The 14,421-nt window shown below is 42.9% G+C and overlaps 1 protein-coding gene and 1 pseudogene across 2 annotated transcripts in view; both read left to right on the top strand.

Annotated features, from left to right (window-relative positions):
• Positions 1-14,421, top strand: part of SLC44A4 (solute carrier family 44 member 4) — a 78,986-nt gene that overhangs the window by 55,947 nt on the left and 8,618 nt on the right. For both annotated transcript variants that reach the window (XM_070737687.1, XM_070737688.1), the window contains 6 exons: positions 1,707-1,806; positions 1,906-1,998; positions 3,583-3,685; positions 8,872-9,128; positions 10,830-10,924; positions 13,410-13,513. In XM_070737687.1, coding sequence (XP_070593788.1) covers positions 1,707-1,806; positions 1,906-1,998; positions 3,583-3,685; positions 8,872-9,128; positions 10,830-10,924; positions 13,410-13,513 — 752 coding nt within the window. The remainder of the gene's footprint in view (positions 1-1,706; positions 1,807-1,905; positions 1,999-3,582; positions 3,686-8,871; positions 9,129-10,829; positions 10,925-13,409; positions 13,514-14,421) is intronic.
• LOC139163230 (NADH dehydrogenase [ubiquinone] 1 beta subcomplex subunit 1 pseudogene) lies at positions 9,343-10,524 on the top strand (annotated as a pseudogene).

Genomic DNA, 14,421 nt, shown 5'->3' with positions numbered 1-14,421 from the left:
GTTGTATAGAATAGAATAGAATAGAATAGAATAGATAGGATAGAATAGAATAGAATAAATAGAATAGAATAGATAGAATAGATAGAATAGAATAGATAGAATAGAATAGAATAGATAGAATAGATAGAATAGATAGGATAGAATAGAATAGATAGAATAGAATAGAATAGAATAGAATAGTATTCTTTATTGGCCAAGAGTGATTGCATACACAAGGAATTTGTCTTTGGTGCGTATGCTCTCAGTGTACATAAAACAAAAAGATACATTTGTCAAAAATCATGAGGTACAACACTTAATGATTGTCATAGGGGTCAAATAAGCAATGAGGAAACAGTATTAATAAAAATATTAAGGATACAAGCAACAAGTTACAGTCATATAGTCATAAGTGGGAGGAAATGGTTGGTAGGATTGATAGGACAAAACTACTAGTAATAGTAATGCAGACTTAGTAAATAGTTTGACAGTGTTGAGGGAATTATTTGTTTAGCAGAGTAATGGTGTTCAGGAAAAAACTGTTCTTGTGTCTAGTTGTCTTGGTGTGCAGTGCTCTGTAGCGACGTTTTGAGGGTAGGAGTTTAAACTGTTTATGTCAAGGATGCCCTGGACATAAAACGGCCCTCTTTTTGACTTGTGCAGTATATGGATGGATGGATGGATGGATGGATGGATGGATGGATGGATAGATAGATAGATAGATAGATAGATAGATAGATAGATAGATAGATAGATGATAAATAGATAGATAGATAGATAGATAGATAGATAGATGAAAGATAGATAGATAGATAGATAGATGATAGATAGATAGATAGATAGATAGATAGATAGATAGATAGATAGATGAAAGATAGATAGATAGATAGATAGATGATAGATAGATAGATAGATGATAGATAGATAGATAGATAGATAGATAGATAGATGATAGATAGATAGATGATAGATAGATAGATAGATGAAAGATAGATAGATGAAAGATAGATAGATGATAGATAGATAGATAGATAGATGATAGATAGATAGATGAAAGATAGATAGATAGATAGATGATAGATAGATAGATAGATGAAAGATAGAGAGATAGATAGATGATAGATAGATAGATAGATAGATAGATAGATGATAGATAGATAGATAGATAGATAGATAGATGTTAGATAGATAGATAGATAGATAGATAGATAGATAGATAGATAGATAGATGAAAGATAGATAGATAGATGAAAGATAGATAGATGATAGATAGATAGATAGATAGATAGATAGATGATAGATAGATAGATAGATAGATAGATAGATAGATAGATAGATAGATAGATAGATGATAGATAGACAGACAGACAGATAGATGAGAGATAGATGAGAGAGAAAAGGAGAGGAGGAGGAGGGGAGAGAGATAGATGGATGGATGGTAGGTATACGTGCATGGATAAGCTTAGGCTTCACCCATTTTCTTATTTGGTGATAGATTTGTACTAACTGTGACTTGGAAATGCAAGATAATAACAAGCTTATAAATGAATAACAGGCCAATCATGGTTTTGATCCATTGGGGTGATTTGGTCCAAAACTTTTCCCAGCTTCTTTCGAGGTGGGTGCAGTCAAATCATCTCCTTTCTCTCTCTCTCTCTCTCTCTCTCTCTCTCTCTCTCTCTCTCTCTCTCCCTCCCTCCCTCTCTCTCTCTCTCTCTCTCCTCCAGTGATTGTCCTCTGTGTGGCGGAAGCCATCCTGCTTCTTAGTCTCGTGTTCCTCCGCAACCGGATCTTCATTGCCATCGCACTCATCAAGGAAGCCAGCCGGTAAGTGGAGCCCTGCAACGCTTTGGTGCCATTGCAGTTTTAGATTCTGGGTGGGAACCGAGGGAGAGGCTGATAGTTCTCCATTGTCTCTTTCTCCAGAGCCATTGGGCATATAATGTCCACCCTCGTCTACCCAATGCTGACTTTCATCTTAATCGTGATCTGCGTGGCCTATTGGGGCATGACGGCTCTGTATCCTTTCCGACGATGCTGTGACCTTTCATTTACACACACACAAACACGTCTGCATGTATACACAGCGGTTCAAATCTCACTAGCCTTAAGTTTGACTTAGCATTCCATCCTTCCGAGGTCAGTAAAATGAGGACCCAGATTGAGGGGTTAATATGCTGACACTGTAAACTACCGTATCTTTGGAGTATAAGACACATCTTTTTCCTCCCTAAAAGAGGCTGAAAATTCAGGTGCATCTTATACTCTGAATGTAGCTTTTTTTTAAATATTATTTTTTCTCCAGCCCTAACTAGGTGCTAACGATCTTCCCAGCTCTTACCTTGCAGGTTCTTTCATTGTTACTCTTTGCAAAGAATGTTTTTTGCAAAGAATGTCTTTGCAGGGTTTTTCCCCATTGCTGTAACTTGCTCCAAATGTTTCTTTCCAGCCCTAATCAAGTGCTAACAATGTTCCCAGCTCTTCCTGGCTTGCAAGATCTTTCATTGTTATTCTCTCTGAATAAGGTTTTTTTAAAGCCCTAACCAGGGGATAAAATAATGTGCTGAAGCTGACCAGACTAAGTATGCTAGCCAGATGAATACCTAGTAAGCAGATTCTTTTCCCTATTTTCCTCCCCAAAAACTAAGGTGGTCTTATACTCCATTGTGTCTTATACTCCAAAAAATATGGTAAAGGGTTGTAAAGCATTGTGAAGTGGTATACAGTGATCCCTCTATTGTCGCGAGGGTTCCGTTCCAAGACCCCTCACGATAATCGATTTTTCGCGATGTAGGGTTGCGGAAGTAAAAACACCATCTGCGCATGCGCACCCTTTTTTCTATGGCCGCGCATGCGTAGATGGTGGAGTTTGCGTTCCCCGCTGCCCACGCAAAGGGGAAACCCCGATTCGGCTCCTCGCTGCTGCTGCGCTACCGAGCAGATCAGCTGCTGGGCGGCCGAAGGAACCTTCCCTGGGTCTTCCCCCTCTTGCTGGCGGGTGGGCGAGCGCCGGGCATCAGCGAGGAGCTGGGGTTTCCCCTTTGCGTGGGCAGCCGGGAAGACCCAGGTTGGGGGTTCGGGGGGGTGCTGGGAAGCCCCCCAGGCCAGCTGCGACCTTTTAAAACAGCCGCGCCGCTTCCCAGCTGAGTCCTGAAGCCAAACGCGGAAATTCGCCTTTGGCGTTTGGCTTCAGGACTCAGCTGGGAAGCGGCGCGGCTGTCCTGGGGGGCTTCCCAGCACCCCCCCGAACCCGGGTTGGGGGTTCAGGGGGGTGCTGGGAAGCCCCCCAGGCCGGCTGCGACCTTTTAAAACAGCCGCGCCGCTTCCCAGCTGACTCCCGAAGCCAAACCCGGAAGTGGGTTTTTTTTAATTAATATTTTTTTAAAAATCGCGATATAGCGTTTCGCGAAGATCGAGATCGCGAAACTCGAGGGATCACTGTATTGCTAAGTGCTATTGCTATTACTACTTACACACTGGAGACAAATTCCTTACGTGTCCAATCACACTTGGCCAATGTTCTATTCTATTCCACATTGTGATGGACAGGAGGGGATACTATTTTTGTCTGAAAACTTCCTTGACTGTTTTCCATTTTTCAAGATACCTTTCTACTTCCGGAGAGCCCCTTTTTCGTATTGCCCCAATAAATGACTCTGCCCCGGGCTGTGAAAAATATCGTGGTAATGAAAGTTGCAGTCCAATGGTAAGTGGTCAGATGCAAAACCAAAGTATCTTGGATCAGGGAATTGCGCAGCAGTTGCCCAGGCAGAGAGAGTAATGCAAATGTATAGAAACATAGAAACATAGAAGATTGACAGCAGAAAAAGACCTCATGGTCCATCTAGTCTGCCCTTATACTATTTCCTGTATTTTATCTTAGGATGGATATATGTTTATCCCAGGCATGTTTAAATTCGATTACTGTGGATTTACTAGCCACGTCTGCTGGAAGTTTGTTCCAAGCATCTACTACTCTTTTAGTAAAATAATATTTTCTCACGTTGGTTCTGATCTTTCCCCCAACTAACCTCAGATTGTGCCCCCTTGTTCTTGTGTTCACTTTCCTATTAAAAACACCTCCCCCCGAACCTTATTTAATCCTTTAAATTATTTAAATGTTATTTAAATGTTTCGATCATGTTCCCCCTTTTCCTTCTGTCCTCCAGACTATACAGATTGAGTTCATTAAGTCTTTCCTGATACGTTTTATGCTTAAGACCTCCCACCATTCTTGTAGCCCGTCTTTGGACCCGTTCAATTTTGTCAATATCTTTTTATAGGTGAGGTCTCCAGAACTGAATACAGTATTCCAAATGTGGTCTCACCAGCGCTCTGTACAGCAGGATCACAATCTCCCTCTTCCTGCATGTTATACCTCTAGCTATGCAGCCAAGCATTCTACTTGCTTTCCCTACCGCCTGACCACACTGTTCACCCATTTTGGTACAGTTTAGTCTTTTTAATCATCATGCGGAAAGAGAAAACCTAAGATAGTCATGAATGCAGGAACATTGTGAGGTAAATTAAAGAGTATACAGATCGCACAAAAGGAAAAGATAGGAAAAAAGGAAACTCCCCATCCGCACCCACAACAACCAACCCACAACGTAGCTTCTGCCGTATGAATCCCAGTGGCCGGTTAGGTCCCACAGAGTTGGCCTTCTCCAGGTCCCGTCGACCAGACAATGTCGTCTGGCAAGGCCTAGGGGAAGAGCCTTCTTTGTGGCGGCCCCGGCCCTCTGGAATCAGCTCCCCCTGGAGATTCTCACTGCCCCCACCCTCCTCGCCTTCTGCAAGAGTCTCAAGACTCACTTATGTCACCAGGCATGGGGCAATTAGATCAAGACCCCTCCTGACTACTAATTGTGGTGTATGACTGTGATTGAATTGGCTGACTGATTTTATTATATTGGGTTTTTAGTTTGTAGTTTTTAGTTGTGAGCTGCCCTGAGTCTTCGGAGAAGAGCGGTATACAAGTTTAATAAATTATTATTATCATTATTATTATTATTATATTAGATTTGTTTATATGCACTGTTTTATATACTACGGGTCACAATTCAAAGTGTTGGTTATGACCTATAAAGCCCTTCATGGCATCAGACCAGAATATCTCTGAGACTGCCTTCTGCTGCACGAATCCCAGCGACCGATTAGGTCCCACAGAGTGGGCCTTCTCCAGGTCCCGTCAACTAAACAATGTCGTTTGGCGGGCCCCAGGGGAAGAGCCTTCTCTGTGGCGGCCCCGACTCTCTGGAACCAGCTCCCCCCAGAGATTAGAACTGCCCCCACCCTCCTTGCCTTTCGTAAACTCCTCAAAACCCACCTTTGTCATCAGGCATGGGGGAACTGAGATATCTCCCCCCGGGCCTATACAATTTATGTATGGTATGTTTGTACGTATGTCTGCTTAATAATGGGATTTTTAAAATATTTTAAATTGTAAATTATTAGATTTGTTATGAATAAAATAATAAAATAAAATAAAATAAAATAAAATAAAATAAAATAAAATAAAATAAAATAAAATAAAATAAAATAAAATAAAATAAAATAAAACAAACAAACAAGGAAGCTTGCCCCATGCATGAGTCAGCACTGTCCGAACAATCAACTGCTTACCACCATCATCTTTTAATGACCCCATAATCCTATGCGGGATAGAGTCTGGGCAGGGGCAGATTCCCATTACCGCTGCTATCGATGCGCTGGGTGCTCAGCTTCTCTTCTGCGTGTGTGCATCCTGAGTCTTGGGAGAGGGGTGGCATACAAATCTAATAAATAAAATAAAATGAAATGAAATGAAATGAAATGAAATGAAATAAATAATAAAATAAAATAAAATAAAATAAAACAAACAAACAAGGAAGCTTGCCCCATGCATGAGTCAGCACTGTCCGAACAATCAACTGCTCACCACCGTCATCTTTTAATGACTCCATAATCCCATGCAGGATAGAGTCTGGGCAGGGGCAGATTCCCATTACCGCTGCTATCGATGCGCTGGGTGCTCAGCTTCTCTTCTGCGTGTGTGCATCTCGAGTCTTCGGAGAGGGGCGGCATACAAATCTATTATTATTATTATTATTATTATTATTATTATTATTATTATTATTATTATTATTATTATTATTATTATCCCAGCATGTTTTTGCTTCTGTGCATGCATAGGACGCGCGCGAGAGAGACATTTTGGCATTTTTTTGGCTTCTACGCATGTGCCGAAGCAAAAAATAGCCAAAATTTCTCATGTGCATGTGTCCCCTTACAATATTTTGCTTCCTGTGCATGTGCAGAAGCAAAAACACACTGGGACATGCACACGCAGTAGAAGAGAAGCTGAGCACGCAGCACAATTTTCACTACCGTCCTCAACCGTACCGGTAGCAATCCACTACTGGGTCTGGGCAACTGAATGGAACTGTTTACTGGCCCAATGCCCTTCTTGTCACCAGTGTGGAGTTATATTCAGCAGATATACTATTCTCATTGTGCTCAGAGAGAGAAATACTGTATCTGCCTCCACCTAGGATTGAACTCAAGGTCTCCTGATTGTGAGGCGAGAGCTCCCCCTCTAGGCCATTGCACGAGTCTCTGTGCACTTCACTGTTCCAGCTACTAAATTCAATATCCTAACATCTTTGATCATTCTTGGTTTTTTGGTTCAGCCGCCATCTTGTTCTTTCACTGAAACATAACCTAATTTATCTCACCCACAATTTACGAAGGCAAGCTGTTCCACTGGCTAATTGTTTTCACTGTTAGGAAGTTTCTCCTTAATTCCATGATGCTTTTCTCCTTCATTAGTTTCCATTGTATCTTGTTTTGGAAAATAAATTGACCCCCCTCTTCTTTGTGCCGTGACCAGATTCTTAAGTAGAAAAGTTTGTAAGAAGAAGCAATTTTTTTTCCATAGGAATCAATGTAAAAGCAAATAATGCGTGCGATTAGGGAAACCACAGGGAGGGTGGAGTCTCTGTTTCCTCCCAGGAGATTCCTAGAGAGGCCCCATGGAGGCTTCTCCCTGCCTTTTCCGGCCCTGTTTCCTCCCAGGAGATTCCTAGAGAGGCCCCATGGAGGCTTCTCCCTGCCTTTTCCGGCCCTGTTTCCTCCCAGAAGATTCCTAGTGAGGTTCCACGGAGGCTTCTCGCTGCCTTTTCCGGCCCTGTTTCCTCCCAGGAGATTCTTAGAGAGGCCCTACGGAGGCTTCTCCCTGCCTTTTCCGGTTACAGTTTCAGAGGCTTGAGTTTCTAAGTGGAAAAAAGTTCTTGAGAAGAGGCAAAAAAATCTTGAACACCCAGTTCTTATCTAGAAAACTTCATAAGTAGAGGCATTCTTAGGTACAGGTACCATTGTATTATTAATATTTCATGTGATTTTGATTATGTGCCTCTGTTTATACAAGCAAGAAAGATCATAAAAGAAGATGAAACTCACTCAACAAATGTCTCACTTTATAAAAGAAATTTGGGTCTCTATTGCGTTCTCTGTCCTGGTGCTCCTTGACCTCTCAGCGGCTTTTGATACCATCGACCATGGTATCCTTCTGCACCGGCTGGAGGGGTTGGGAGTGGGAGGCACTGTTCTCCAGTGGTTCTCCTCCTACCTCTCCGGTTGGTCGCAGTCGGTGTTAGTGGGGGGTCAGAGGTCAACCTCGAGGTCTCTCCCTTGTTGGGTGCCTCACGGGTCGGTCTTCTCCCCCCTGCTATTTAATATCTACATGAAACCGCTGGGCGAGATCATCCATGGACATGGAGTGAGGTATCAGCAATACGCCGATGATACCCAGTTATACATCTCCACCCCATGTCCAGTCAACGAAGCAGTGGAAGTGATGTGCCGGTGCCTGGAGGCTGTTGGGGCCTGGATGGGTGTCAACAAACTCAAACTCAATCCAGACAAGACGGAGTGGCTGTGGGTCTTGCCTCCCAAGGACAATTCTATCTGTCCATCCATTACCCTGGGGGGGGGAATTATTAACCCCCTCAGAGAGGGTCCGCAACTTGGGCATCCTCCTCGATCCACAGCTCACATTAGAGAAACACCTTTCAGCTGTGGCGAGGGGGGCATTTGCCCAGGTTCGCCTGGTGCGCCAGTTGCGGCCCTATTTGGACCGGGAGTCATTGCTCACAGTCACTCATGCCCTCATCACCTCGAGGCTCGACTACTGTAACGCTCTCTACATGGGGCTACCTTTGAAAAGTGTTCGGAAACTTCAGATCGTGCAGAATGCAGCTGCGAGAGCAATTATGGGCTTCTCTAAGTATGCCCATATCACTCCAACACTCCGCAGTCTGCATTGGTTGCCGATCAGTTTCCGGTCACAATTCAAAGTGTTGGTTATGACCTATAAAGCCCTTCATGGCACCGGACCAGAATATCTCCGGGACCACCTTCTGCCGCACGAATCCCAGCGACCGGTTCGGTCCACAGAGTTGGCCTTCTCCGGGTCCTGTCGACTAAACAATGTCGTCTGGCGGGACCCAGGGGAAGAGCCTTCTCTGTGGCAGCTCTGACCCTCTGGAACCAGCTCCCCCCTGAGATTAGGATTGCCCCCACCCTCCTTGCCTTTTGCAAACTCCTTAAAACCCACCTCTGCCATCAGGCATGGGGGAACTGAAACATCTCCCCCTTGCCCATGTTGTTTTGGTGTTAGATTGATTGTGTGCTTGTTTTTTAATATTCTGGGGTTGTTTTTTTATGAATCTTTTAGCTTAACATTGTAATTGGATTGGTGGGTATTGGATTTGTTATTATGTATTGTTTTTATTTTGTTCTGAGCCGCCCCGATTTTGCAGAGAGGGGCGGCATATAAATCCAATAAATCTAATCTAATCTATAAGTCGAGGACGACCTGTATCACATGTGTCTTGTTCTTTCTTTTCTCAGGATTTCAATGCCTCTGTCACTCACCCTTGCATGACTGAATGCATCTTCTACAAATATAATGATGAAGGGCTTTACCAGCGCAATCTCTTCAATCTGCAAATCTACAACATTGTGGGCTTCCTTTGGTGTATCAACTTCGTCATTGCTCTGGGACAGTGTGTACTTGCGGGAGCCTTTGCCTCTTATTACTGGGCCTTCCACAAGCCTCAAGATATCCCAGCCTGTGCCCTGGCCAGTTCCTTCCTCCGGACATTAAGGTGTGTAGTTTGAGGAGAAATGTCTAAGGAGATTCTCAGTCATCCATATCATAGTTTTCTGAAAAGTGCTGTCAACTGTCCAGTTGGTCAATCCAGAAAAAGGAACTCCTGGGAGATTATTTACTGAATAGAGCCTCATCAGTAACCTAAGAGGTCATTTTGGATTTAGTTGACCCTGGTTGAGGCCTAGGTCATCTGGACCTACGTAACTACCATGAATATTATCTACTTGGTGCAAGATCACTGGCCTCTTATATTTTGTCCCATAGGATTCTTGGTGGGGAAAAGAAATTCTCAATCTGAGTATTGTATTGGCAGTTCTGTTTTAGCAAAAACTGCAGAAGAGAAGGATTTAGGGGTAGTGATTTCTGACAGTCTCAAAATGGGTGAGCAGTGTGGTCGGGTGATAGGAAAAGCAAGTAGGATGCTTGGCTGCATAGCTAGAGATATAACAAGCAGGAAGAGGGACATTATGATCCCGCTATATAGAGTGCTGGTGAGACCACATACTGTGTTCAGTTCTGGAGGCCTCACCTGACAAAATTGAACGGGTCCAAAGACGGGCTACAAGAATGGTGGAAGGTCTTAAGCATAAAACGTATCAGGAAAGACTTAATGAACTCAATCTGTATAGTCTGGAGGACAGAAGGAAAAGGGGGGACATGATCGAAACATTTAAATATGTCAAAGGGTTAAATAAGGTTCAGGAGGGAAGTGTTTTTTATAGAAAAGTGAACACAAGAACAAGGGGACACAATCTGAAGTTAGTTGGGGGAAAGATCAAAAGCAACGTGAGAAAATATTATTTTACTGAAAGAGTAGTAGATCCTTGGAACAAACTTCCAGCAGACGTGGTTGGTAAATCCACAGAAACTGAATTTAAACATGCCTGGGATAAACATAGATCCATTCTAAGATAAAATACAAGAAATAGTATAAGGGCAGACTAGATGGACCATGAGGTCTTTTTCTGCAGTCAGTCTTCTATGTTTCTATGTGGGATGGTACTTTGACAAGAAACATGATGAGAAACTGGCAATACAGTAGTACCTCTAGATACGAGCTGCTCTACATGCGAGTATTTCCAGATACGAGCTAGGAGGGGAGAGACATTTCTGTTCTACTCCCGAGCTGAAATTCGGTATACGAGCCGAGCGTCCACTAGGTGGCGCAAGAATCTTTGCTTTTGGTTAGAATCCTTGCTTTGGTTATCTCGGAGGGGAAAAAAGTTATTTGTTCCAGAATACGAGTTGCCTCGAGATACAAGTTCCCTTATGGAACGAATTATGCTCGTATCTAGGGGTACTACTGTATTCAGAAACAAGAGCAAATTATATCAAAGGGAATTGAAACCTGGTGAAGGTGCTACATGGAAATAATGTGTCAAATGAGAGTTCATCCCCCAACAGCTTGAATAAGTGATTGCTCCATAATGAAAATAGAACCTAGTGTTAACTTTGTTCATCTTAAGATTAGTAAAAAAAAGTATGTAGCCTCAATGATATAATGTAATTCAAATGTATAATTTGAAGTAAGGGTGATATAGTGACTCACGGGGTGCTTAGAAACAGGGCTGACCCAGAAACAGCAAAGAATCGGCCCATAGTTCCTCTGCCAGCGAAAACAGAGCTTGGGAGGGGTTGGGATATGTAGTAAATTAAATTGAGTATAAATAAAGTATAATAAATAATTTATCCACAGATACCACATTGGGTCACTAGCTTTTGGCTCTCTTATCCTCACCATCGTTCAACTGATACGCATCGTACTAGAATATCTGGACCACAAGTTGAAAGGCAAGTGACAAACTGGCTTGACGATGATGAAATAGCCATTTGGGGAAATAATCCGTTGGGTCTAAGATGCTGGACATGACTAGTGTGAATCTTTCAAAGTCGGGAGGGGTTTGGAAGATGGTGACAGAAATAACGTTCTCCAGTTACAAGGAGCCCAAATAGGTACAGAATTGCTTGCATGCAGCATGAGCTCCTGTACATGGTGCACCTTGTCTCAGTGGTTCTCAACCTTTCTAATGTCGCAACCCCTTAATACAGTTCCTCATGTTGTGGTGACCCCCAACCATAAGTCTAGCACCAATTCTCCCAACAGAGCTTTAAGCTGATTGGCAGGAAGGTCAGAGGGACACTCCCACTGTAAACGCCTGATTGGTCAGATTGTAAAAATATGGCACCAGAATAGAAGCTTTAGTCCCTAACACCATGGGAAATTTGTCTTTTCACATGGTCTTAGGCGACCCCTGTGAAACAATTGTTTGACCCTTCCAAGGGATCCCAACCCCCAGGTTGAGAACCACTGGGTTTAATGGGACCGAGTAAGTGACAGTCACTTATTGGGTCCCTTTAAGCCCAGATTTTGCACTAGCCTTGCAGATTTTTGAGTGACTCACAAGTAATCCTTGTGTCACGAATGTAATGGAGCCCACTTTTTCCATTCATAACCCGAGGATTCAAGGGAGTGAATCTCGTAGCTTGAATGGGATCACTCCCTCCTTTCGCCCATGCATTCCCTAATCAAATGCGAGGGTTGTTAAGTGTACATGAGGTATTTCAAGGTGGGGAGGGCCATGAGGAGGGCCTACAAAAAGATATTGACAAAATTGAACGGGTCCAAAGACGGGCTACAAGAATGGTGGAAGGTCTTAAGCATAAAACGTATCAGGAAAGACTTAATGGACTCAATCTGTATAGTCTGGAGGACAGAAGGAAAGGGGGGGGGGGCATTTAAATATGTTAAAGGGTTAAATAAGGTCCAGGAGGGAAGTGTTTTTATAATAGGAAAGTGAACACAAGAACAAGGGGACACAATCTGAAGTTAGTTGGGGGAAAGATCAAAAGCAACATGAGAAAATATTATTTTACTGAAAGAGTAGTAGATGCTTGGAACAAACTTTCAGCAAACGTGGTTGGTAAATCCACAGTAACTGAATTTAAACATGTCTGGGATAAACATATATCCATTGTAAGATAAAATACAGGAAATAGTATAAGGGAAGACTAGATGGACCATGAGGTCTTTTTCTGCCATCAGTCTTCGATGTTTCTATGTTTCTAAGACCATACAAGACCTCCCCGACCCACTGAAATACTTTGTGCTCCTCACAATTGCTTTTCCCCCACCCCCACTCAACATGCCACGCCAGGTCACTTTACCATGTGAAGATCTAGCAAGCTGTCTCCTCTCCAGCATCTCAGTCACGCGTGCCCCTCTGTTTTGGCCAGTGCAGGATTTGCCCGACAGTTTGCCGGCCAAAATGGAGCTCCATTTAGACCTGCACAGGTGTCGCCCAGCACGTTGCAAACCACAACGGAGATTTGGAGGGACAGGCACCCTGTTCTGACCTAGGCTTCCTGGTCAATAGTACGGCATGAATGCCATCCTCAAAACCTCTTTTATTTTATCGGCTGGTAATTATTTCCATTCCAAGCCATAATATGCCCCAAACAATTATAACAATCCGACAACAGTCTTTCGGGGAAAGGCAGATAAGAAGCACATGAACCTGGATTCCATCAGAATTGATGAACCATCAGAACCATTGAAGCTTCCTGGATAAAAAGCGAAATGTTTTCTACCTCAAGAAAGAAAAACAGTCCAGTTGCCTTTTGGGGGGGGGAAGCATCTTTCAGACTTAAGCTATGTCGGTCTTATTCAGTGGTTGAAATTCAAAAATTTTCTCTACCGGTTCTGTGGGCATGGCTTGGTGGGCGTGGCTTGGTGGGGGGGGGGTCAGGTAGCTGGGTGGGTGTGGCCAACTTTTATTTAAACTTCTTTAAAGCATTTTTTAAACTACCAGTTCGAAGCGGTAGTTTAAAAATGCTTTACATTTTTAAAAAAAGTTACGATGAACAGCTGTGGCAATGAGCAGTATCCATGATCATTGGTACTCTTTTTTAAAGCATTTTTTGCTACCTATTCGGAACCAGTAGTAAAAAAAATGGTTTTAAAACTTTTTTTTAAAGGTTCTGTCAATCACATAGCACATAGCTAAATGTTGGAACCTTTTTAAAAAAAATGTTTGAAAGCATTTTTACTACCTATTTGCCCGAACCAGTAGTAAAAATGCCTTTAAAATGTTTTTTTTAAGTTCCGATGATCGCACAGCACGGCTAATTACTACAGCTAATCGTCAGAACCTCTTTTTTAAAATTTTATTTTTTAAAAGCATTTTTTTTTACTACCGGTTCGGGCAAACTGCTCCAAACCAGTAGCATTTCACTCTTGGTTTTACTGTACTTCTAATTCTTCTTTGATATTTTGCAGATTCCGGAAATGCGGTAGCCAAATTTTTTCTATGCTGTCTGAAATGTTGTTTCTGGTGTTTGGAGAAATTTATCAAATTCCTCAACCGGAATGCTTACATTATGGTAAGTCATGGCTGTTATTATTAAACTCCACTTGTTGTTATAGAAATGGCTAGTTTATAACACTATGTAAAAAAGAAAAGTTCTGGTTTGAGGCTATGTAAAAGAAGAAAGCATAAGGAAGAGAAAAGAGAAGAGGAGAGAAGAAAAGAAAAGAGAAAATAGAAGAGAAGAGAAAATAGAGAAGAGGAAGAGAGAATAGGATGGAATAGAAGAGAAGAGAAGAGAATATAGAAGAGAATATAGAAGAGAACAGAACAAGACAGAACAGGACAGAATAGAATAGAATAGAATAGAATAGATTGTGCCAAGAGAACCAGTTCAGGGCGTGGCCAGCCGGCCATCACTGTCATTTCAGTGAGCGGGGGGAAATTCCCGCTACCAGTTCTATAGAACCAGTCCGAACCAGCAGGAAACTACCTTTGGTTGGAAGGGACCTTGGTAGTCTTCTAGTCTAACCCCCTGCTCAGGAAGCCCTTCATGGCACCGGACCAGAATATCTCCGGGACCGCCTTCTGCCGCACGAATCCCAGCGACCAGTTAGGTCCCACAGAGTTGGCCTTCTCCGGGTCCCGTCAACTAAACAATGTCGTTTGGCGGGACCCAGGGGAAGAGCCTTCTCTGTGGCGGCCCCGACCCTTTTGAACCAACTCCCCCCAGATATCAGAGTTGCCCCCTACCCTCCTAGTCTTTCGTAAGCTCCTTAAAACCCACCTCTGTCGTCAGGCATGGGGGAATTGACATTTTCCCTCCCCCTAGGCTTATAAAATTTATGTATGGTATGCTAGTATGTATGATTGGTTTCTAAATTGGGGGTTTTTAAATTAACTTAAATATTAGATTTGTTTACATTGTATTATTATTGCTGTGAGCCGCCCCGAGTCTGCGGAGAGGGGCGGCATACAAATCTG

The sequence above is a fragment of the Erythrolamprus reginae genome, chromosome 2, assembly GCF_031021105.1.
Source record: "Erythrolamprus reginae isolate rEryReg1 chromosome 2, rEryReg1.hap1, whole genome shotgun sequence".
Taxonomy (NCBI): Eukaryota; Metazoa; Chordata; class Lepidosauria; order Squamata; family Dipsadidae; genus Erythrolamprus; species Erythrolamprus reginae.
This window is presented reverse-complemented; position numbering and strand designations above follow the sequence as displayed.